We start from the raw sequence: 23,759 nt of genomic DNA, 5'->3' as shown, positions 1-23,759 counted from the left end.
TCCATCGAGGGTCCAAATCAGGTCAGAGTCGGGTTAGAGTCGGGTTGGGGTCAGCGCTTGTACGGTGGAAACGCCAAAGGTTTAGTTGAACTCTACCCTACAAAATTTTAGGGTAGCGTTCAGTTGAGGTTCGGTGGAAACGACAAGAGTCGAGTTCATGTTGCCAACATAACAAATCCAAATTGCATTGTGTATCACGTGCTGTATTAATTGGTGTAGAAGAGGTTATTATTACTTTTTGTCGGTGATCTTGTAATCTGAGAAATAATTTTTGTATGTTATTTTGATATTGTAAAATTAATATTGCTCAGCTTTACATGTCACAATATGGCAGTTGATTTTGTGCAGTTGGTAATGTTCAACCCAACTCCAACCCCAACGTAACTCTGATCCGATGGAAACAGGCAAGGCAACATAACTCTAACCCGACTCTGACCCGATTTGGACCCTCGATGGAAACGTAGTCCCTAAAATTTTGTAGGGTAGAGTTCAACTAAACCTTTGGCGTTTCCACCGTACAAGCGCTGACCCCAACCCGACTCTAACCCGACTCTGACCCGATTTGGACCCTCGATGGAAACGTAGTCAATTGAACGCTACCCTAAAATTTTGTAGGGTAGAGTTCGACTAAACCTTTGGTGTTTCCACCGTAAAAGCGCTCACCCCAACCCGACTCTAACCCGACACTGACCCGATTTGAATCCTCGACGGAAACGTAGTCATTTATATAACTTTAGCGCGTATGTATTATTCTTTGTACCTTAGGTTGGTATCTTTTTCTACATTAATTTTCTTTATTGAAGTCCCTAGGATAGTGCATCATCGCCATCTTTAAAAAGGATGACGACCATCTTGAATCATTTTTCACGGGTTGTTGACACGGGTAGATCACAGCCGGTTGTGAAAGTGTTTCGCGATGTAAAATTAATTTTAATTAATAGCTCCAAATAAGTAATGATTATTTAGAAATTACAATTAAAAGCGATGTCGAGTCATCCTTTTTACATTATCGTGCAAGAATTATCATACATGAAAGTGTAAAAAAATTTGTGGAAACAAGCGTCTGTCACGAATATAAGCAATTTTGACAGAGCTAAGTTTCAAACCGTAATTGTTTATATCCAAATATTCATTTCGAAGAAGTATTTTTTCGGTTGTGTTCCTTCCTTGTGAAATAGAAGAAGCCAAACTGTTAGAAGAAAGAAGATAAGAAACGTTGCAAATACATCTTCTTAAGGAAAATGGTTTCGTGCACATGGTGACACCTCTGGTTAGTTTATGCATTCTATAAACAATTTGTCATATTTTCTTCGCAAATAATTTTCTTCGATCGCGACGGTTCTTTCCGTCGTAAGTGAATCTTAATTAGGGAATCGTGCATCGAAATCAATGGCTCGTCCATAATACGTACTATTATACGTTTTTGCAAGACAGGAATTCAACGGTTGCTATAACTTATAATGGCGAAATGCAACGTATCTTTATTCGAAGTTTTATAAATGTTCGGTAAAAAGATTAAATTATTCGTGTATCGTAATAATTATAGTCCTATTTAAATTGTTATATACGTATAGTTTTTTTATCGATGCGTTATACGATATAGATTTAAATAATATTTCGATTTCAATTTATCCCCTGTTTATTTTCAACTTAAATCTGAATCGTTATCGCAACGAATATTGTCAAAAAATTCAATCCTGAAAATATCCCTTTTTTGGGAGATGAAATACAATTTTAATGATCAAAATCAAAATTAAAGTAAGATATTGTTAATGGTTTCGGATAATAAGTTCGTCTTTGTTTACGTCGAAAGCATAATATAATAATAAAAGATAATAATATTTTCACTGTTTTTATTTTTCTTTGCGCGTACATATAGTTTCTACGTATATACATATACATACACACATACGTACACCAAAGAGTGTCGACACTGTTTGAGCACAGGATTGTAGTAAAATAATCATTACATAGATATTTTTTAAGGAATTTACACTGTCGAAGTAAATTTAACGATTATGGATACAAGGAAAAGATCTTTCCTTAATTATAGAATATGTCGCATCGTTTCTTCTATTAACATTATATCGGTATGAAAATGTAATAAACTCGTCGAGTTTCCAAATAATATTTTGTAAAATGTATAATTTCTATATGTACTATTTTACAAAGTTTGCTATAGATGTATACACAATTTCTTTCTTTTTTTTTCCTTTTTTTTTTTAATTTACGTATGATACATTTGCATGTTATCTAACGAGAAAGAAATATTAAAATCAATACTTAACATTTAATTTGCTGTTGCACGTAGAGTATTCTGGTATTGAAATATAAAAGGATAAATTATTGATTTTAAATGATACATTAAATATATTATAATAGCATTATATAAATAAGAGAAAGTTGCTGCATTAGCCTCGTTGTTTATTTTAAGCCACATTTAACTTTGATCTATTATTACAAAGGTGCACTCTTTATGTACAAAGTACATAATATAAGATTATAATATACTTCCACTTTTCATACTTCAACTACAGAGAAAGGATTCAAGTATTGATTGCAGGAGCATGGTGTGCTATGGCAATAGGAGGAGGGTGAAACCCAGACAAGACCCCACCTCTTTATACTATGTATTCCATTTAAGTTTAGCTTTAATCATTTTGGACAATTGCATTTAAGTAAAATTCCATACAATGCTTTAGTATAAATAAAATATGTTGTTCCCTTCAAAAATATGTATTTTCAATATTTCCAAAACAATGTTATATACAATTTTTAATTATTGTAAATGTTACTATTCACATGTCAATTTAACGCGCGCGCGCGTGCGTACATGCACGCAATTAATAATTAATGTTAAATTATGATAGTTGAAATTTTAACTGCAAAAATAATTATACCTTATAAGTGTTGCAGCTTACGATGTATTTCTTTCAGATCGTTAAAAAGATGATAAATATAAATGATACATAAATGACAATGGGCTGAAATATATCAAACTATAATATTCTTCATTTTTATATACGGGAGATACAGGTAATATCTCGTACCCTCGGTTAAACTTCTTTATATAAAATAACTTGAATTATTTTGTTATCAAGGAAAATCAGTCATGGCAACTGTGGAAGAAAAGAAAAGAGTTGGCGGCTCAAAGGTTTCGGCCATTGCTAACATCTTTCAATCGAAGCCTCAATTGGATAATTTAAGTCACAGAACAAATAATGTACTGTCGGATGGTTTCAAGGAACCGACTGTACCTTTGAAAGAATCCCCTACCCAGGTTACCGTCGTTAGGACTGAAAGTCACGTGGCCCGTTTCAATAATGCGCGTGCACTTTTTGAAAAACTTGGAGAGGAAAATAAACCGCATAAACCGTAAGTGTACAGTGTCGAATGAAAAATAAATTATAACGGATTGTACATTCACGTTTCAATTCTTTTTCCTATACAGGGTAGACAGGATTACGAAACCTAGTAATTTACATGGTTTAAGATCACGTTCTAGTTCCGCAAATTCTGGATCGGGTTGTACGTCTCCAGCTAGATCACCTCGTCCACGATCTCCGTCACCTCCGGGAGCTAGAGATCACTTGAGTAATTGGAGCGCGAGTGTACCGGCTTTAAACGCTGAAAGGCATTTTGAAAACGGTCATAACCATGGTTTAGATAATTTGTCGGATAAACATAAATCGCGCGCTGCGCAGGGAAAATTTGACAAAAACTATGGCAAAGAAAATCGTTTAGACGATCGTCCGGAAAAACCGGAGAAACCTGAAAGAAGATTAAATTCGAAAGAATTAATTGAGAAACAAAAAAATTGGACTAGTCACTTCTCCAAAACTAGACCAAGCAGATATAATTCGGATCCGAATAGATCGGTAGTTCAAACTTCTTTGAATCAAACTGCGAATAAAATCAGTATAGAATCTTCCTCTGTAGGACATATACAGAGTACAGTAACTACTGCTGATAGCGAAGGGAAAAGATCAACAGATGTTTCTACTAATTCGGCTACAAGGTCTGCCAGTTTCTGCTCTGCTAGATCATCGGTTATATCTCCACCGCCACCTCCGCCACCGACAAGAAATTCTTCGAACGTAAGAAAAGAAAGACCGGCTAGTATCGCGGCTGTATCTCCATCGGATCTTCCTGGTAGTCCAGAATATGCTACGATAAATAAATATTTTGATACTTCCCCGACTATACCTGAATACGCTGTTGTGCAAAAGAACGCGAATGTACAAAACAAGCATTTCCAAAGAAATCCGGAACAACGAGACGTCGCCAAATGCGCGGTTGTTCCTACATCGGAAAAGGCACAAGACGCGATTGTGCCGGAATATGCTGTGGTGCAAAAGAATACTGCAGCCAAAGCGCTTTCGCGAAACGCGGAAGCATCGAAAAATACTTCGGCGCAACATTCGAAAGGGTTAAATAACATTGAAAATTCTGTCTTGTCTTCTAAAAGTACTCTCGCTAATTCGAGCATTGATATTTATTCCCAAACAAAATCGCACGTTTCTTACGAGAGAAATTCCGATATATCTAGTCCAACGAGGAGTATGTCGATAGAGAATATTCCTAGTATTGCCGTGGAAAATAAAACGAAGAAAAATAACGATTTACTCGACACTCCGGAGTATTTAAATTATCCTTCGAATATCGTCCGTTCACCGCCTAAAACTTCCGAATGGAGAAACGAATGGTTAGCGAAGAATGATGAAATTTTGAAAAAAGCAGCAGATTTAAAATGTTCTAGGGAAGATATAGAAACGAAAAGTGAAGTCGTTAGACCTGATCCAAGACCGGATTGGGCAAGACCGTGTATAAATACTGTGAGAAAGAAAGACAGTTTAATGGAAGAAGGAAAAGTAGAACCATCCAAATCTCCAGATCCGGAATTAAGACCACCTTCTGGAGGTACGGATAGTGCTTCTTCTAGTATGAGCTCCCCTAGCTCCCCTTCCAAGGATAGTAAGGAGGAGAAAGCAGATAAGGAAATGTCTGAAAAATTTCAAGCGGGTAGAGTATATGAAAATAATTATCAATAACGTGATTTAAAATCATCTATACGGACGTATGTAATAACAAATATATGTTTTATATATGTCTGTGATAAAATACGTATGTAAATTGGTAGTCTAATCGGTATGTTATATTTCGATTTAGTTTTTTTTTTTTTTTTTTTTAAATATTTTTTTCTCTCTTTCTTTCTAATTTCTTCGATTACTATAAAACAGTTGTTTCATAAAATGTCTAAATTCCGTTCTTTTAATATGGCAGTGTGCCAAAATTCTAAAAAGTAACAGTACAGGAGGTAACTTTCCTCTTTCCCTCTTTCCTCCTCTTCTTGATCTTAGTTCCACCTACTGGTTCAACAGTATTATTTATAGAAATGTCTGTGTATTCTGCTCTGTTTCTGTCCAGTTCTACTTTACACCGTTCGCTTCAGAAAAGTATTTTATGAATTCTAATAATTTTTTTAACCGTGATCGTAGAAAGATAAATCGTTTATTCGAAAATTAATTACTACTTTCAAAGTACTTACTTCGTAAGAAATGAGTTTACCTAAAATATGAATTGGAGATAAATCGGTTGAATTCGCTGAAAACGATATGCATTATTTTACAGAATGAACGAAACTTCAGTTTATAATAATATTCGTCAGTGTGTTTTTAAAAAACTCTAAAAGTGTTTACTTTGTTGAAATGGTGTTTTAAATATTCAAACCGCTGAACGATATAGCGCAACTCCATCTTTCTGGAATATGTGTTTCGTTGTAGTTTTTTGTATTAAAATTGTATTAAAACTCTTTAAAGTGTTTAAGGTTATAAGCTTATCGTTAAAGAAAAAATATTATTTTCAATCTTATAGCATTTTACGTTTTCTTTAATTATTCGAATTGTTTATCAGTTTATGCGTACGATAAAAAAAATACCATGTGTCTTCGATTACTTTGCATTGATTGTCGAGGTATTTTATAATGTTCTTTTTTTTTTTTTTGTGAAACGTTCCATTTATTTGTTACATGTATCTTGTATCGTAAGCGATGGTTCTATATTGTGATGTTCTGTTTTAAGGTCGTAACAGCTATGATTTGCAACCGGAAGAGCAAGAAAAACCTGCTATATATACAGAAAATATTTCTGAGAAGGATAGTTTGGACAAAAATTCTAGATTTAATGAACCAGATACGACCACGGTTATTCGACGTTCTCACGTACGCGTTGATCTTCAAGCAGCAGGTTTGGGACAACGACCACCGTCCGTGGTTAGTTCGGATCAAGAATACCCACCTTTAGAACATAAGGATATACCGATACCTTCGCCATATGTAAAGAAAATGCAACAGAATCAAGAGATGCAAAATAATGAAATTATGTCTCGGTTGAAAACTAACGTAGAAGAAAATGCGCCGATGAAAACCGATTCGAAAAGTTGCCATACTAAGATATCTCAAGATAGCAACCAAGATCATGTACGAGTAAATTCAATGATTACAGAAATAAATCAAAATGTAGTCTTAGATAATAATAAGTCGAAGTCGAATGTTGTAAACGAGAGGCATATATTTACCGAAACTGTTTGTCAAAAGACAGTGTCTAATGCCAGAAATGATCAAATCAAGATCTCTGTCCGAGAAAAGTTAGCGAAAAATAAAGAGGAAGTATCTGGGAAACGTTCGAGTTTCGGCGAAATCGAGAACAAAATTGACCAGACAGACAAAGCCGTACTAAACGCGAATCAGTGCGCGATACCTTCAAATATTCGTAGTACCGAGAATTTGTCAGAAAAATCTATCATTAAAGAAGTAGAATCCGACGAAGCAATGCATTCGGAAAGTATTTCTAAATCGATCTCGGCAACTACCAATAGGAAGGAATACATAACATTGGTAGGGGATATAGTATCGTTAACAAAACCTAATTCGCAATCGATTTGCAGTGCTTTGAATAGAAGTATAGAAGAGTCTGATCAACCGCAAACAACATGGGAGCAGGAAAAGCAGAAAGCTGATCAATTAGCAAAATTAAGATTGCAAGAAAGTGTTTCTGCGAACGCGGTTCAACAAATGATGGTATCTCAAAGTGTGTCGCCAGCTATCGTGCCTCAGCACGTGGAAAGAAAACAGTCAACTGAACATGTTGTGTCTGAAAGTAGTGTTCACGATGACAGTGATTCTAGTGATACTAGAACTATTACCAATTTCGAAGCTCCAGCGATAGATACGTCGAATGTTGTCGAACAAATTAATTCTAAGACTGTAATCGAGACTTCTTCCAAAACTGTTATTGGTCAAACAATTCCTGTAACGCCGGATACTATGACACCTGACGAAGCCGAAAATCTGCTAAGTTCTCGGTAAGTTCACAAATAAAGTAATTTATATTATGAAGTATATTCGATTTCGCAAATAACGACCCGAGTTGTATATTCCAGTTAATATGCTTAATATTTTATATAGCGCATTAATTGTTATATATGTATATATATATACATATTATAATTATTATTTAGCAAATAATTTCATAGCTAATTGCAAACAGCTTAATAACTCTTATTTCCTTATTTTATTAAATTCTAATGTTTTCTTCTATTCGTGTTTATTTAAATGACTTCGAACAAACTTGTAACGTACTGGGACAATATACAGCATCCTAGAGAAAAAAATAAGGTAAGTTTATTCTTATTGTACGGTTAAATGTTTTATTTAACGATCATACTTTGAATCGAGAGAAAGCTCCAATGAATCGTATAAACAATGAATTAGACAAGGATCAGCTTTATTGTCGGACGAGGAAGCACAAGAAATAGCAAGACTACTATCTCCTACTGCGCATAACGATGTTGTAAGTGAAGAAAATTCTATCGATAAGAATAAAGATATGGAGAAAGAGAGAGAAAGAGACGATCAAGATAATACACCGGATTGGCTTTCCGATGTCCTGTCTGCTCCTGATACCAGTCTTATTAATAGCACCACTAATGATTATAGGTGAATCAGTTTGGTCTTTTATGTTTTTTGCGTTTAATATAAATATTTTGCAGCTGACTTTGTCTACTTATTTTAACTAATTTCATTAGTTGCATCCGTATAATAATTTTGCCAAAAAATTACGATGATTTCTCTTACGAAAAAAATTTAATTTAACCGTCCAAATTTTTAGTTTGTCCCATAGATCACGTAGCGATTTAACGATAGACTCGTTGACGGAAAGTCAAGTGGGTTCTGTAACGGGTAGCGAAAGTGGTTTGCTTGGATCTGTTAGTAGTTTAAACGATACTCACGAAACTAACGACGAAACGGAGACCGAACAACAAGACGAGTACATCCCTCCGACACCGGGCAAAGTTGTAAGATTATGCATCGATAAATAAATCGAATTCATTTTCACGCGTTTCTTCGAAGAACGAAATAAACATGGTCATTTCCTTTCAGATACTTGTAGAAAATGGTGTACATTATTTCGAAGATGGTCATTTTTGGATGGAAGTCGCCGGTATACCTGAATCAGATGACGAGAAAGAAGATTATCCGATAAGTATGCCTGCGAAAAAAATGACCAAAGTTTCGTTTGACACGGGACCAATGAGAGTTTATTCTACGCATTCGGTAAACGAGTACGATCGTCGGAATGAGGATGTAGATCCTGTTGCTGCGAGTGCAGAGTATGAACTTGAGAAACGAGTTGAAAAAATGGAGGTATTTATATGCAAATTCGATAAAAATGTGCAGTTTCGTTGTGTGGCTCGTTTCTATATAATTTATTAAGGGACTTTTAAAACATTTATGAAATTAGAAAATTGGATATAGACACTTTCGAGTTTCCGGCGACAGGGTTTTGATAATCGAATTCTTCTTTCCTACTTTTATAACACCGTTCAGAACCATGTAGCAAGACGGCACTGGATATTCCTGTTTCTATTATACATAGTTACACTGTATAAACGTTGGAAACATTTATTAGGTGTTTCCAGTGGAACTTATGAAAGGACCGGAAGGTCTTGGTTTAAGCATAATCGGAATGGGTGTTGGAGCGGACGCCGGTCTTGAAAAATTGGGCATATTTGTGAAAACTATCACAGAGAAAGGTGCAGCTGCGCGAGAAGGCAGGATACAAGTAAACGATCAAATCGTTGAAGTGGATGGAAAATCTTTAGTTGGCGTTACGCAAGCGTATGCAGCCAGTGTTCTTCGTAATACCTCGGGTCTTGTGCGTTTTGTGATCGGCAGAGAACGCGATCCGGATTCAGAAGTAGCGATGTTGATTCGACAGAGTCTTCAAGCGGACAAAGAAAGAGAGCAACAAGCTAACTCTGCTAGGTACAGAATAAATTGATTTCAGCTCAACCGAGATTTTTTACATAGATTTTTTACGATCGTTTCCCAATGATGGTTTATCCTTGCTCTCTAATGTCTATGACGACAACCACGGCCACTTCAATGACGGCTCGAAGCCTCTTGGGGTACTGAGGGAATTAATAATATTTTAACGTATCAGTAATTAAGAAATGGTTGAAATTATGAAAAAAGAAAAAAAAAAAAGAAAAGGTATGAGAAATTATATGTATTTATTATACTCTTACAGAAAACTTAACTTTTCGGATGCTTCGCCTGATGGTCAACGAGGCAACGAAGAGGTTTCTGTTGGAAGTATGGGTGCGATACCAGGTTCACCGGCTATGTCATCGTGTTCGGAAGGGGAACCTCCGCAAAGCCCGATAGAAAATTATTTAACTTCTGGTCGAAGTAGATCTCCTATTATCAGTTCATCGATACCACCGCACGCATCTGGTACTACGCAAAGCGACGTTGACAGCTTAAGACTACTTTTACAGGAGGTATTGTATTCCTATTAATAAAAAAAATTATCTGAATTAAAACATGCGTGATGTATATCGAGTACTCGTAGTGACTGCTAAGTTTTGTTGACGTAGTTCATTGTTTGTAAATTCCGTTTTATACGCACAATTAATGAGAAATATATGCATCGGTCTCGTTAATTATCATTTATTTTATTTTAGAGATACAGTAGATATATAGTTCATTTATATTTATATTTATAGATAATTTATGTAATGTCATCTTGATCGTTATGTCAATGAATTTGACGTAAAATCGTTATCGTATAGAATAAAATTGTACGCGAAGAAATTCCTTACACGCTGTATCGTGTATATATGTACATATATATATATATATATATGTGTGTTCTTTACATATCGCTGCTTTATGTGTACGAGCACTTTTTCATAGGTTTATAAGCGTAAATATATTTGTGGTTTTGCTTTTATGCACTGTGTCCGTTGTTCACTGCTTGCAGAGTCAGTATAAACTAGCATTAGCAGATGGAGAGGTGGAAAAACTCAAAGCTAAGGTAATGAAATTTAACAAAAAGTTCTTATCGTTTTAATAACAAAACACCGCACTTTCTACGTATAAAGTAATTAATTCCTTCTTCGTGAAATGTTTTGTGCCGATCGTGCTTGTATTTATAAATTGTATTTGTAATAATACGCAGCTTTGTATTACATTATGCGATACAAAGAAATCGTGTATTTGGTTCGAGAAATATTAATTTGCATGTGTACGTGCATGTTGGTATGCAATAATGTATCTAGGCCCCAGAATCCGAGTGTATTAAGTCGTGTTTACTATATCGTGGAAGAGAGAGAAAATTATTTATTTAAGTAAAACGGACATCATGCACACGGGCTATGGGCTCCAGATTACGTGTTAAGGAATCGTGAAATCTATCGAAGATGTTTATGTTGATAGCTCGTAGATTTGGAAAACAGTGGAGCCGGTAGTGAAGAATATGCGGCAAAATTACGTGAATCTGGATTACGACTTCACGAGTCCGAAAGAACGTTAGGAGCTGCTAGACAAGATTTAGCAGCGGCACGAGAAATGCTTTCGCAAGCGACGACGCAAAACGCTGCTCTGCAACAGAAATATGCTCGAGCGAGAAGAGCAGCTCGCGAATTACGAGCAGACATTGCAGCTAGAGATGAATTTTATCAACAATTGTTGCAAGAAAAAGATACAGAATACAATGCTCTTGTTAAAAGTTTAAAAGACAGGGTATGTTAATGATTATCGCGAAGAAGAAAAATATTCTAAGACATTCTCTGTTGTTATATGATTGGAAATGAATTTTAGGTAATCACGTTGGAAGTTGAATTGACAGAAACACAAAGAAGGTTCGGATTGCCAGTAAGATTACCTTATGATGGAGCTACGGCTAGAATAGTTACGCCGCAACTAAGTCGTCGGCAATTACCTCCTCCCCCTTCATCAACTAGCTGTCAACTTTCAGACACAGAGACGTCAGATCTTAGTAGCCCAGATGACGGAGATAAAACGGCAACCGTGGAAAGAAAATTACCAATTCCGTTACCGGTCAAGGAGGAATTAGATCGAGCAGTACCTGCTCATCGACTTCTTGATAATTCTGCTGGAAAAAGTAAGGCTGAACTTGCGAGTAGAGGGGGACTCGCAAATCGGCAACTTCCTAAACGATCCGGTGGCCTTAGTAATAGTAGTTCTGTACGTATCTATTCCGTACTATCAATTTAAATAATGTTCATCGTTGCAACAGCTTTAAAACCATTGTATATTTCTGTGTAAATTTATCGTTATGTACATATCACGATGTTAACGATACAAACAATACACCGTACAACCGCTCTTATTTATCTCGCACCAAGATATCTTGAATCTTCGAATTTTCACATTTCTGAATCATCGACTCGATTCTTCGTATTTCTAATATTTCCAAATTCTCTGTAAAAGTTATAATTATTCTACATATGACATGCACGCTACAATAAACTGACAAAGGCAGCGTGTCATTAAGATCGTTCCAATGTAAATCCCTTTAAGAAAAGTAATTTCAATCATTTTATTCTTGCAGGACTATGGTTTGGATGAATCAGGTGACAATACCGACGAAGATTCATCTTCTAAACTACTTTCTCAAGATGCAAGTAGTAGATCGCCGAATGACTTGACATCGAAACAATCAAATTTGAGTTCCTATTCTAGTAGTTCTTCGATTAGTTCGCTAAAAAGTAAGCACATGGAACCTGCTCATCCAACGACGATTCGACAACATAGTACTATTAGTTCGCAAGTTAGAGCGATGACGGAACAGAGTTGGCCACAATCTCAAAAAAGTATGTTTCTTTATTCCGTGATAGAACGAGTAGAGAATATCAAATTTATAATGACTCTGTTTCTAGACTTAACTGGACCGCCAGCATCGTTAGCTGAACAGTTGAAACAAGTATTAGCAGAGAGAGAAAGACGTCTTGGCGGAAACGATATGTCTTCGTCGAGGGAAAGTTCCGGAGATTTTAGCGATTTAAATAATCCGCATGCCAGTGATCCAGCTTTAGTTACTCATCATTTAGTGGAAGAAATACGACAAGCTGTAAACGAGGCCAATCAAAGAGGTAACGTGTCTAATTGTAGCTTAAACAAAATCGTTTATACTAAAGTTATACATCGTTAAAAGACGTTATTTAACTTTACAGTGAAAAAAGCTACTATTCCTTCGTCAAATTTAATTGGTAGTGGTTCGACGCCTTGGCATCATCCAGGTAGTTCGCCTTCTAGTCTATCTTCTGGTGGATCAGTAAGCCCACCTGCAGTTGATCCTAGTCCATCTAAAACAGGTATTTTAGGTATTCTAAAACAGCATAAATAATGAACGATCATTATTTTTATTTACACCTTTTATATCTCCGATTTTCACCAACAATTTTATTTTCTTCGTGTGTAAACGAAATTATGAATGTAGATACGAGCGAAGTTTGGATGCCTCCTCATCCAAGCGACTTTGGTTTAGGTGACAAGAAGTCTCACTTTTGGCAGAATGCACCAGTTGCCGATTGGTCCAAGGAACAAGTGAGTTTATCTATTAAACAGAATATATGTACAGTACGGTCTCGAAATATGACCTTTCCAAATGTTCTGTCCCATCTCGATCCACGTTCCGTTGATATAGTGGTATTTTCTCTGGGAATTTGGTTATTGAAATAAGAAAGTGTATAAACGAATCAATATACGAACGAACAGTTTCTCAACGGGTCATAGAAAATAGTGTGTGTCATGTAGCGAGACTTCGCTGTGCATTGTTATCGATTAATAGAGATTGTTATATATATTATTTTCAAATTCGTAATTTAACAAATGATGTTAAAGGTGTGTCAGTGGTTATCAGGAATCGGTTTAAAACATTACGCGGCTCGTTTCTTGGAAACTGGAATTAACGGTGGAAATCTCTTACGACTCGAGTCTCGAGACCTGAAAGCTTTTGGTATTTGTCGCGAAGAAAAATCTCACTTGAAACGGAAATTGAAGGAACTGAGAGCACAAGCAGACCGGGAACGTAAAGAGAGGAAAGAAATAGAACGGATGCGACGAAAAGCGGAGAAAGCTGCGCGGAAAAAATAGTTCGTGCGTACATTGATGTACTTGTGTCCTCTATAAAATGCAATAATATTGCACAAAATGTCGGTAATATATTGAAGTCTTATGTACAATATTCCAGTGATGATCGCAACATATTTTCAATTCTTCCATCCGTATTTAATTCTTTGATACCTATTAACCGCTACAGATTGCTATAAGTGTTCTGTGTTCGTTGTCAAAAATTTTAAACTTTCATCATTTATATTCATTGTTAGATTATACAATTCTGATTTTCATCGATTTGCATTTATTTATAATATTTGTGTATTAAATGTCGGTTCACTTATCTAAATAGTATCGGTATTAATTATTTATATAGCGACGATGGATACCAGTTGGTAAGATGAATCGTATGAATGCTATTATGTCAGACGTATGTATGTGATATATATGTATAAAACTCAAGCCATTTAGGTAAATTATATGTAATAAAACTTTGATTATTCTAGATTTTTTTAATAATTGTAAGTATACTTGAAGTAGAAACATAAGTTTCGTCTTATTACACGTTATTTCTGTATTTATTTTTATCACCAATTTTATCGTGTAATAATAAGTTTTCATGAATAATTTGAAACGCTAGTATAGTAGAGATTTACTCTAACTATTACCGAGAAATGTGACTGTCCTCTACTATGTAAATCATGAACTTATCAACGAATTTGTGACTGTCGATACACGGTGTGCGTTATAAATTTTATTGTAGATCGATCAAATTACGTAATAGCTGTATCCTTGTATGTATTTATTTGGTTATCTAAATTCGCTTAGTCCGCAGTTTTCGTCACTAGTAAACAATTACCTTCTTTAATCGATATCCAATAAAGTATTAACGTATTTCTATTATACTATCGTCTTGATGTTTGTATCGATTAATTTTTCTTCCTTGAATTGTACGAAATTTATGTTGTTATATTAATTCACGACCAATCGCTAGAAATCCGCACAATGTCGATTTTATTGCGACGATAACTTTTAAATTATTGTGATGAATTTTGTTTTTAGTATTTTCTATGCATTTCAGACATTCCATGTGATTTTATAATTATCTATCTTTGTTAAGCGTACGAATAGAAAAATATTATAAAGACCTTCAAATGTTTAGGCGAAGTCCCGATTGTATGTAAGTGAGTATCACGTACAGATACATTGTGCATTGAACAATGTATATTAAATACAAAATTAGTATATTAAGGAAAACTCGTTTTTGAACATGATTACGGGACTCGCTTAAGGTACGGTGTAGACAAATGTACCTTATTGTGCGTACACTTATTTATAATAGCATTATAAAGATTTTGTACGATGTTAAGTACTTTGTGCTTCCTTTGTAACTGTCCTTTCTTTTAAGTGTACAACGTGTTTTTCTTGTCGATGAAAAACAAGCTTTCTTTTATATAGAGCAATTAAAGTAGCAAAGTATTTAGCATTGATACAGATTGTACATATTATTATTATTTCTTTATTATTATTATTATTACTATTATTATTAATATTATTATTATTATTACTATTGCTAGTATTGTATAATCTACGTAAAACGATTATGACGTAAGAGGCGTGTAAGAGGCATAACTGTAGTGTCATAATATCTTTATAGCAGATAGATTTTAATTTCAGTGTTTTTTTTTTTTTTTTTTTTAAATTTAAGCGTTTATCAGAAGTCCTCCATTGTTTTAATAATATGATGTATCAGAATATCTTGGAAGCAATCGATTATTATTATTTTTGTTGTTACGTACAACGAAATACGGTAACCGATCAAAAAAAAAAAAAAAACACGATGTAACATTCTTACGTCTCAGGGTAATCACCGATGTTTTAGGATGTACGTGTGTTCAATGAATGAAAATTTTTACGAATTGGAACGTCTTACAATTCGTTTCTAAATGACTATTGTAATTTCATAGGAGCAGACGTTTGATAAAAAAACCGACTGATTTACGATAAGTTTTTGTAGTTGATTTTTTAAAAAAAAAGAACGACATAAATATGCGACTCATGAAAGGTGAAATTATATTAACGAGACTCGTATGCCATTGTGGGCTGCATATAGTGTTCCAAATGTTTCCGATCGTTTTAAAAGTATTGCTCACAAGAAAGAGATCCAAAAATTAATAGTTCCATGGATAAAGACAAAGAATGTCACAATTGCATAAACGATAGGTTTTTAACAATGTCTATAAAAAGTATTGTCAACAAATACTCCTAAACGTTTTAATTAAAAACAATTCATACAATACGTTTGCAGTCTGTTTCTTTTTACCTGATAAATAAACGTGTCGATAGGAAACGATGATGTGCAGGTGATCAGATGTGACGAGTATGTATACGATATTCGCGACAGGATATGAAAAAATTCGAGTGGGAGGTTGCATGTATCATTCTACGTTCAGATGTTTGGAATTCTAAAACTTCGACAACTCGAGAATTGGGAATTTCTGATATTAAGTTTTAGAGTTCCAAGTATTTGTACATAAGCCGTTCAGCAAAAACCAAAATAACTATCTTCACTTTTTCAATCGTTTTTTTAGATTGTAGGGCCAAAACATTTAATTACAAATACAAGAGTTCAGAAAGAAGTTTAAATAGCAATTTTGTTTGACGGCGTTAATTGGCTTGATAAATGAACGGCTGTATTTTGATCGCGAGCCGGCAATCTCCGGTACCTGCACATTGCTATACTTCATTTATAATTGTATATTATTTATGTATGTATTCTAACATCTTTCTATGTATCAAAACATATCAATAATGTATGATAATAAAATTCTACCAATCGTCGTATGATCTGTATACGTCTACGGTCTTTAATTAAATAATTCAAACATGGTTACGTAACATAGATTGTATGTATATATATATATATATATGTATATACGTACAATCGCAATAAAGTTTGATCGATATTATTTTGCTATTCGACGGATCCTGTCAGTAGGGTAAGCCGTGTAAACGGGTTATTTTAATCGTTGTAAACGATTGTAAACGATTAAAATTCGTTATCGAAACAAAAAATGCCCAGCATAATTATTAAAGACTATAATTGGCACCAAAGTCCAGAGTTCGTGATATTAAATATACCCATCAGAGGTCATCCGAAGAAAGTGGATTTATTCGTAATCGATAACTATACGAAGGTACAAGTATCTTTTCCGTATCTTTTATCGTGACAATAGTTTTATTCAAATGCGAATAATATTTGTATGTCGTTTGATAACACGACAGATAAGCTTCCCACCATTTATATTGGAATTATTTCTATGGGCTAATGTTGTCGAGAAAGAAAGTATCTGTACCATAACTGATCAAGAGGCGATACTTACTTTACGTAAAGCAAATATTGGCTTAGAATGGCCCACTTTAGAAATACAAAATATCGATAATAATTTTAAACAAGAATGTCGAAATCAAGCTTTCGAACAAGCGCAAAGGATCGCTGAGACTGTTAAGAAACTGAAAAGCGGTAAGTATATCCGCGTATATATATTTATAAATATAAAATGCTTATATTTTCGAATTCACAAATTCTCAGATTTCTGAACTACCGAATTATCAAATGATAATTGATGCATGTGCGTGTATGTGTCGCGTTTAAATGTAAGAAATATAATCTACCGATGGTAATTTTTGTTAGAAAAACGTCAACGTCTGCAACGGGAAGCGGTAAAGGAACAAATTAACGTTAACACGGCTATATTAAATGAAATAGATGCAATACGAAATACCCATCGGAAGGAAGCTATGCGAGATTTCGAAGACTGGAGATTGAAAGCGGAGCTACCGTTATTGACTAGTGTTCAAGGAGTAATACAAGAAAATAGAAAAGCTTACAAGTACATAAAATACAATGAACATTGTAACCTTGTATGAATGTTTCATTTAAGTTAAGTTAAGCAATTAATATTTTTTAAGACCACCGCTAAAATGGTTCAAAGACAACAATAATACGTTAAAGTCCCGGCCGATGACTAGCGAAGAAATACTTGAAAACGATGCACCTTTAGAAGAACCTGAGCGTAAAATAAACGAGAACGCGAAGAAGAATGATAAAAGAACGGTTGAAAAGAAAATGGTGGAAATACAAGCGGAAGTGAAAAGTTTGAAAGAGGACGATTCTTTCGACGATAACAGTTGTTCCGAGGATTCCGAGTCAGATTACGAATTACGATCAGGCAGTTCAACAGGAAAGATTGAGGGAAAAAGTAGACCCGGATTGGAATCTGTAAAAGCTGTGATAGAAGGAAAGTTGCCGAAAAGAAACAGCATATTCGAAGAACCATCGATATCGGTACCACTGCCCAGAAAGAATGGTACAATTAACGTGACATTTTCGGAACGAACGTTCCCGACTCCGGCTAGAGAAAGTCATCATCTCGAAGAGCAAGAAGTATATATTTCTTTTCTTCTGGCTTTCTTAACCACTAACATTCGCGTAGAAGCGTAATCGTAATTGCCATTGATATAATCACAGTGGTTGCAGAAGCAAGCAGAGGCAAGGCGCAAAATTGGTTTCGATACGAAGGATCTCCGACCGGAAGAACGTGACCCACAATGGTTAAAAGATAAGGGGGAGTAAGGTTTACCGTAATTTATAGACACAATGTTATGTATATGTTTAGTCGTGCGACGAACAAACGCGTTCGGGAGAGCGAGCACGATACACAGATCGTGAGAATTCGCGGTAGACCAAGCATAATCGAATCCGATGATGTTGACAGTTGAACATTTGGGAATTTGAAATTTCCTGGTTATCTATAATGATACCCTGATCTAGTGAGCAAACTCTTTCTGGGCGTGCATTCCGATGTCGGGATCGGCTTTTCCGTAAGCGCTTGTTCTGTTATTAATAATAACAAACTACCGATTAATTCCTACGATAGCGAGTTTTTTAGAGTTGGAAATCATCTGGGAGCTATCAGCGCCTACTCGTATGGGATTGAAATTAGCGATAGAATGGCATCGCTTTACGCGAACAGATCAGCGGTGCATTACGCGATGGGAAATTACTGTAGATGTATGGAGGATTGTTCAAAAGTAGGTTCAAGTTGCAATACGAAAGATATATTAAGTTTTAACGTCTATTATGCATTCTCAGGCACTAGAGCTGATGGAACCGAAATGCGAAAGTAATCGAGAGTCAAGAGCCAGGTGTCACGCCCGACGTGGCGCAGCGCTTTGCAAATTATCTGCACCTCAGCACGGTATTCCCGAGTTGGAGGCTGCCTTGAAATTAACGCCGGATAACGAAAGCATAAAACGCGATTTGTTATCCGCGAAACGATACTTCGAGCTAGAAAATTAAAAGGTTTGTTTTCAAGAATGCATTGGTTGAAACGATTCGATTGAGAATTTTCCTGCGTTAAGAGTACCGAGGATATAAAAGATCTAGGGATTTAATCTTACGCTTTTATATTATAAATTTATTAATGTTACTTAAAGGAGTTTTAATACTTTATATTACATCGATTAAAATATCACAGTCACAGATCCTGAAGTGTAAGGAACTCGTCTTACCGTACTAATATTAATCTTAATGTTATTTAATTCTTCGATTACAAACATTTTGGTATGGTTTTTAATTTTTTAAAGGGGAAACCATAATAAGTAACTACGGCACGCGAATGTCTTCTCTCTCTTAACGGATTTTACATCGGTCCACTTTCCGTTTACTTTCTAACAAACGATCCGGTTAACAGGATTTAATCGAAATCGATTATTTTCTTATCGATGCATCCGCATTTCGTGTGCTCCAACGCGTGTATCACTTCGTGATGTCTGTCTCGTTGTCGATCGATCGTATGTTTCACCATGAACACGAGACTGACATTCCTGGTCTCGATAGGCGCACAAATTTGTTTAGGATCGGAACAGCATCCAGCCCCGTCGCAACGCGTCAAAACGGTGGAGGCAGGATAAAAAGTTTCGTCAGGGCTAGGACCAACGGTTAAAAGTTTTGACACTGGTATAGCTCTTGGTTGAGGCATGGAACATCGAAATTCGTGAACCAACTGTACGTGATTCAAAAAACCGCTGTCTCTGCAAATGAAACCGATCATTTTCACGCGACTGTCAAAATCATCTGACTAATACTAGTATTTAATTAAATGGAGGTATATACCTGTGATGTCTAGCGATCATAGTAAAAGCGAGACGAACGAAGAATAATAGTAAAACGAAGCTTCTCATTTCTATCCTGAACGAGGAGAGAATATCTTTCGCGAATATAGGTAAAGTCCAGAGGTATCTCCTAATTCTGTCGAAAGATCTTCCCGCTTCACGATTCACAATTGTTCGGGCACCGACGACTATATACCCTCTTCTGCGCTCTGAATTCTTTCTCCTGCTATATATATATGTAACTTTCATCCTCGGCCCGACGCCCTCTGCCCTCCCCTCTTTTTCCGATTTCTCGCCGCCTTTCTTCGTTGTCCTATGACGGTTCGCACCGTCTCCCTCTCGTTTCTCGGTAAACTCGAGGAGGACTCGAAGCAAAGCGTTCCGAGAACATCGTCGAGATAACTATAATTACAACTAGTGGGTCCTGCCTCTCGTTCGAACTGGGACCATATTACGTCGCGTGACTAAGTCATCCTTTCTTCGTTGCTCGTACCTTCTTCCTCTCGTTCGTCTCTTACATACTTCGCAAAATTTTCATCGGTCATCGGTCAAATTATCGGGAGATTCTTCGTTTTCTCTTTCTCGCTACGAATCGCGTCCCAAACATCGTTACTTTTCATTAACATAACATTGATAATAATTAGTCGATTACGTTATTCTTTTATTTTTTTAAATACGTAATTGTACATAGTATAGTACTGATGGAACACGATCCTAAGATGTCCTTACATATCGCGTGCTTAATTTTTACGAATAAAAAGGAATAAAAGTGAAACCTGAATGAGCCTGTTCGAGACAACAGCGTGGTTCGAGAAACAGCTCCCCAAACTGCAAGTTATATGATGCGACGGACGACAGGTTACCGTGAATCATCACGATACTGTTGCTGCAAAGTGTCTGATTACGACAAGGTTCATTCATATCGATACCTTTCGTTGTTACGCAAAGTCTATGAGTAGTATGGCTCGAAGTTACGCGTCATGGCTTTACTCGACGAATAATACGTCAGTTCGATGAATTTTCTGTACGAAAAGCGAGAGTCGAAATCGATTGCCTAAATTGGAATACATGTGACGACAGCATCGGTTAACGATGACTCGGAGAATTAACTCGATGGTATTTGATGTAGCGGTACATAAGATCTTTGTGATAATAGAGTTAAAACTATCTATATATCTAAGTTCGGAAATTTGGAAATTCGTCGATAAAATATGAATGAGCGTATCATTATTTTTTCTAGGCAAATTGCGAATAAATTGTTACTTGCGACGAGTTCGATAATACACTTCGAACAAAATCATGAGTGACGGTTAAATTGTTGATTTTACAGTGATTGGATCGCGTGAGATTTAGCACGTATGCGAAGCAACAGGCCGATTGATACTTGTCCAACTATTATTTCGTTCTATCCACGTGTTCATAACGGATTGAAATCGCGATGTTGTTGGAATAATGGAACGGTAGGTTCTATTTATAGAAGTGTGAATAAGCGATTTGTGGTAATTCACATGGAAGTAATAGTGTCGCTTCTTTGCCGTACGAAATTGGAATTACAAATGCGTGTAACCGGTAAATCAGATCGTCGCGTTAGGGAGATCCCAGTTACGTCAAATGAATTGCTGGTTCTAAAAGGTAATCGTGTCGTCTGTAAGTGTTATAATAAAAATGATACTACCGTGATATACATAAAACGTTGAATATATTTAAGAAAGAATTCGAATTCTTACAAATTTTTTATGTAAATATTCGTTAATGTAAGATTTAATGATTTGACCGGTAAGTTTATAATTTGATATCGTTATGACAACGCATACACATGTATTTGTCTTAATTCTTTATGGTGCTATTAACGATGTAGAAATCATTCGAGTGAAATTTTCTAAAGAAAGAAGTTTCTGACGCACGCATTTTGACTTTCTATCAAGGTGGAAGTATGGATACGCGTATAAAATATCATTCAATACACGAATGACCAGTAACGAAAACTCGAAGCAAAACTGGTTAGTTGATGATTCACGTCAATCGGTAATATTTTTCTTTTTTCTTTTTCAAAATAAAATATTTCGTTTCCGCTTCGATAATTAATTAAGTTTTTCTTTTAACAGTTTCATAAAAACTTTAACTTATTTTATCTATTATGCACGTAACGTCTTACATTATGAGCATATTGTTTTTACTTTCATTTTTTATTCCTCTTCCGTTATTCTTTCTCAATTTCAATATCGCCGTTATAATATATCACCATCCCTTCGAGAACAATTAAAAATGGAATTAAAGTGGTAATAGGTCTTAGTACGCGTGTCGTCTAATGAATTTATGTAATTAATATTTGCGAGTGTCAAAAGGAAGTGTCGTTTAGAAACAAATAAGGAAAGAGTTCATTTTTCTTGGGGCTGCGAAAGTTCCACGAAAGAAATATACATAAAGGAAATGCGAGGAAATCCGACAAATAACGTTTCATAAATAAAATGTGCATTTTTGTCGTGGGTAATCCCAAATCGTGTTGCTCGTCGAGGCTTCCGTTTGAAATTAAACGAAACGCATTATTAGCCAACTCGAACGAATTGACAAATATGTCATTTTTTTTCTCGACGACTAAAATTTCGAATGTCCTGTGCCTTACCGTAACTAGATAAAATACAAGATATTTATTCTTCGTTTGATAGAGGATATTATCGAACAATTTCGAAATTCTTCTCGTTACGTACGAACAAGATTGTTTTATTACGCGAAGAAATATAGTCGCGCGGATAAAAATAATTATTACAGAGTTAAATAACATTAAGAACGCGATAAAACTGAATACCGTGACGCATCGTAGACAAAAATTTTATTCGATGCTATTTGACGTTAAATTAATGAAACTTTGTCAGGATCTAATCCGGCTCTGACTCGAACCTGACCAATACATTCCGTTCTTGTAGCTTTCGTTTGGCCAGCAGCCAAGTTCCGATAGCGTATTGCTTTTCTGAATTGGCAACTAAGAACGATACCAATCGATTTATTTGATGTTTACGAAAACTTTTTACATAGAAAATATCAGTTAATAGAATTTTATGTTATCTCCGGCGGAGACGAGCGATCCTTTCCATTCTTGCTTCGCTACGTATACGAATACTCTGTCTTTGGCACAGTGCAAATAGGTAATCATCGGTCGAAAAAGAGCGTGTATAATATCTTGCATATACTTATGTAACATGACGGAATTTAACATAAGATAAAAATTGAATCCTGTTGTCTACGACCTGGCTACACCCACGATAGTACATACCCGTTGATGTCCATGGATAGCTAGACAATAGGAAAGAAACCGTCGCGGAAGAATAACTTTGGATGTTTATTTTGTTTTATTTTTCCAGCGATACCCGATCGTAAACCGTTCGTGAAAAACTCCTCGGCACCGAAGAAGAAAGTTAATGTTCCATGAGACACTTCTGCTTTTAGACTTTTCTACTACTCGGAAGATGGTTCATTTTGCAGGGAAGATTAGGTGCAGCGAAGCAAAATCGATTTTCTTTCAGGCATTCATTGAACCCGAGTCCTGATGAATCACGGAAGAAATGAGTCAATTGTAATTTCCAAGGAAACGAGAATGCAACGATAACGTTGTCGATTCAGGACCATACTCTGGGAAACTTCAATGAATCGAAAGCTTGTTTCCGCAATTAAAACGATATTACATATTTATAAGTTATTTATCACCGATGCTTTGTCCAGTTAAGAGAAAATATAGTAAACGTTTAATTCACTGATAAGACGATTAAGTACGTATATGTATATTACGTAGTTTGCCGCTTTCGTGATTACGATGACATACCGAGTACATGAAAAATAGATGAAAAAGTAAAGAAAGTCGAAGTTCGACTTTGATAGAAAGCCGTTTCTCGTTTTATCGAAAGGTTAGTCGATCTCAATGACTAAAACGTGTCGAACAGTCGAGTTGCTCGTAAGACTACAGTATGGAAATTCGAAACGAGTTTATTAATCGTGATTTGTTATTGTTCGTTCAGTTAAGAATAGTAACTGTGTTGTCGCGTTAAGAGATACGTTCGTGTCAAAGTACGAATCACGAGAGAGGGTGGAACACCGCTTAAGGTATTGGCCCCGTGCAACACAGGATATATCTAAAACGATCGAAGGATCGCGTAATTAAGCGTTA

General features: G+C 35.6%; 2 protein-coding genes across 15 annotated transcripts; both read left to right on the top strand.

Moving 5' to 3' along the window:
* Positions 1-826: 826 nt before the first annotated feature.
* On the top strand, positions 827-15,722 carry Spn (protein phosphatase 1 regulatory subunit spinophilin). 8 transcript variants are annotated; one of them, XM_012294037.2, is made up of 19 exons: positions 827-1,270; positions 2,938-3,036; positions 3,102-3,375; positions 3,452-5,022; positions 6,081-7,362; positions 7,655-7,675; positions 7,772-7,996; positions 8,169-8,355; positions 8,441-8,704; positions 8,970-9,325; positions 9,591-9,843; positions 10,326-10,379; positions 10,781-11,086; positions 11,165-11,551; positions 11,919-12,180; positions 12,247-12,459; positions 12,541-12,690; positions 12,807-12,913; positions 13,211-15,722. In XM_012294037.2, the coding sequence occupies exons 3-19, from the start codon at positions 3,113-3,115 to the stop codon at positions 13,460-13,462; spliced, it is 6,153 nt and encodes a 2,050-aa protein (XP_012149427.2). In that variant the 5' UTR covers positions 827-1,270; positions 2,938-3,036; positions 3,102-3,112; the 3' UTR covers positions 13,463-15,722. The 8 variants fall into 8 exon arrangements, with proteins under 8 accessions (XP_012149427.2, XP_012149434.2, XP_012149429.2 ...); XM_012294044.2 differs by lacking the exon at positions 827-1,270 and having other exon boundaries at positions 3,452-4,920; XM_012294039.2 differs by lacking the exon at positions 827-1,270 and having other exon boundaries at positions 12,541-12,681.
* A 703-nt stretch (positions 15,723-16,425) lies between these two features.
* LOC100880207 (dynein axonemal assembly factor 4) lies at positions 16,426-23,753 on the top strand. 7 transcript variants are annotated; one of them, XR_013040686.1, is made up of 8 exons: positions 16,426-16,620; positions 16,709-16,946; positions 17,118-17,316; positions 17,396-17,870; positions 17,955-18,055; positions 18,364-18,517; positions 18,579-20,731; positions 20,841-23,753. XR_013040686.1 is itself a non-coding variant. In XM_003706733.3 (8 exons), exons 1-7 carry the CDS (start codon positions 16,498-16,500, stop codon positions 18,783-18,785), a joined length of 1,497 nt encoding a protein of 498 aa, XP_003706781.2. In that variant the 5' UTR covers positions 16,426-16,497; the 3' UTR covers positions 18,786-18,788; positions 22,960-23,753. The 7 variants fall into 7 exon arrangements, 3 of the variants coding, with proteins under 3 accessions (XP_003706781.2, XP_076396601.1, XP_076396585.1); XR_013040691.1 differs by having other exon boundaries at positions 18,579-21,060; positions 22,960-23,753; XR_013040688.1 differs by having other exon boundaries at positions 18,579-21,232; positions 22,960-23,753.
* Positions 23,754-23,759: the final 6 nt, after the last annotated feature.

Source organism: Megachile rotundata, chromosome 2 (assembly GCF_050947335.1).
Source record: "Megachile rotundata isolate GNS110a chromosome 2, iyMegRotu1, whole genome shotgun sequence".
Lineage (NCBI taxonomy): Eukaryota > Metazoa > Arthropoda > Insecta > Hymenoptera > Megachilidae > Megachile > Megachile rotundata.
Note: the sequence above shows the minus strand (reverse complement) of the source record. Positions and strands in the feature narration are given on the sequence as shown.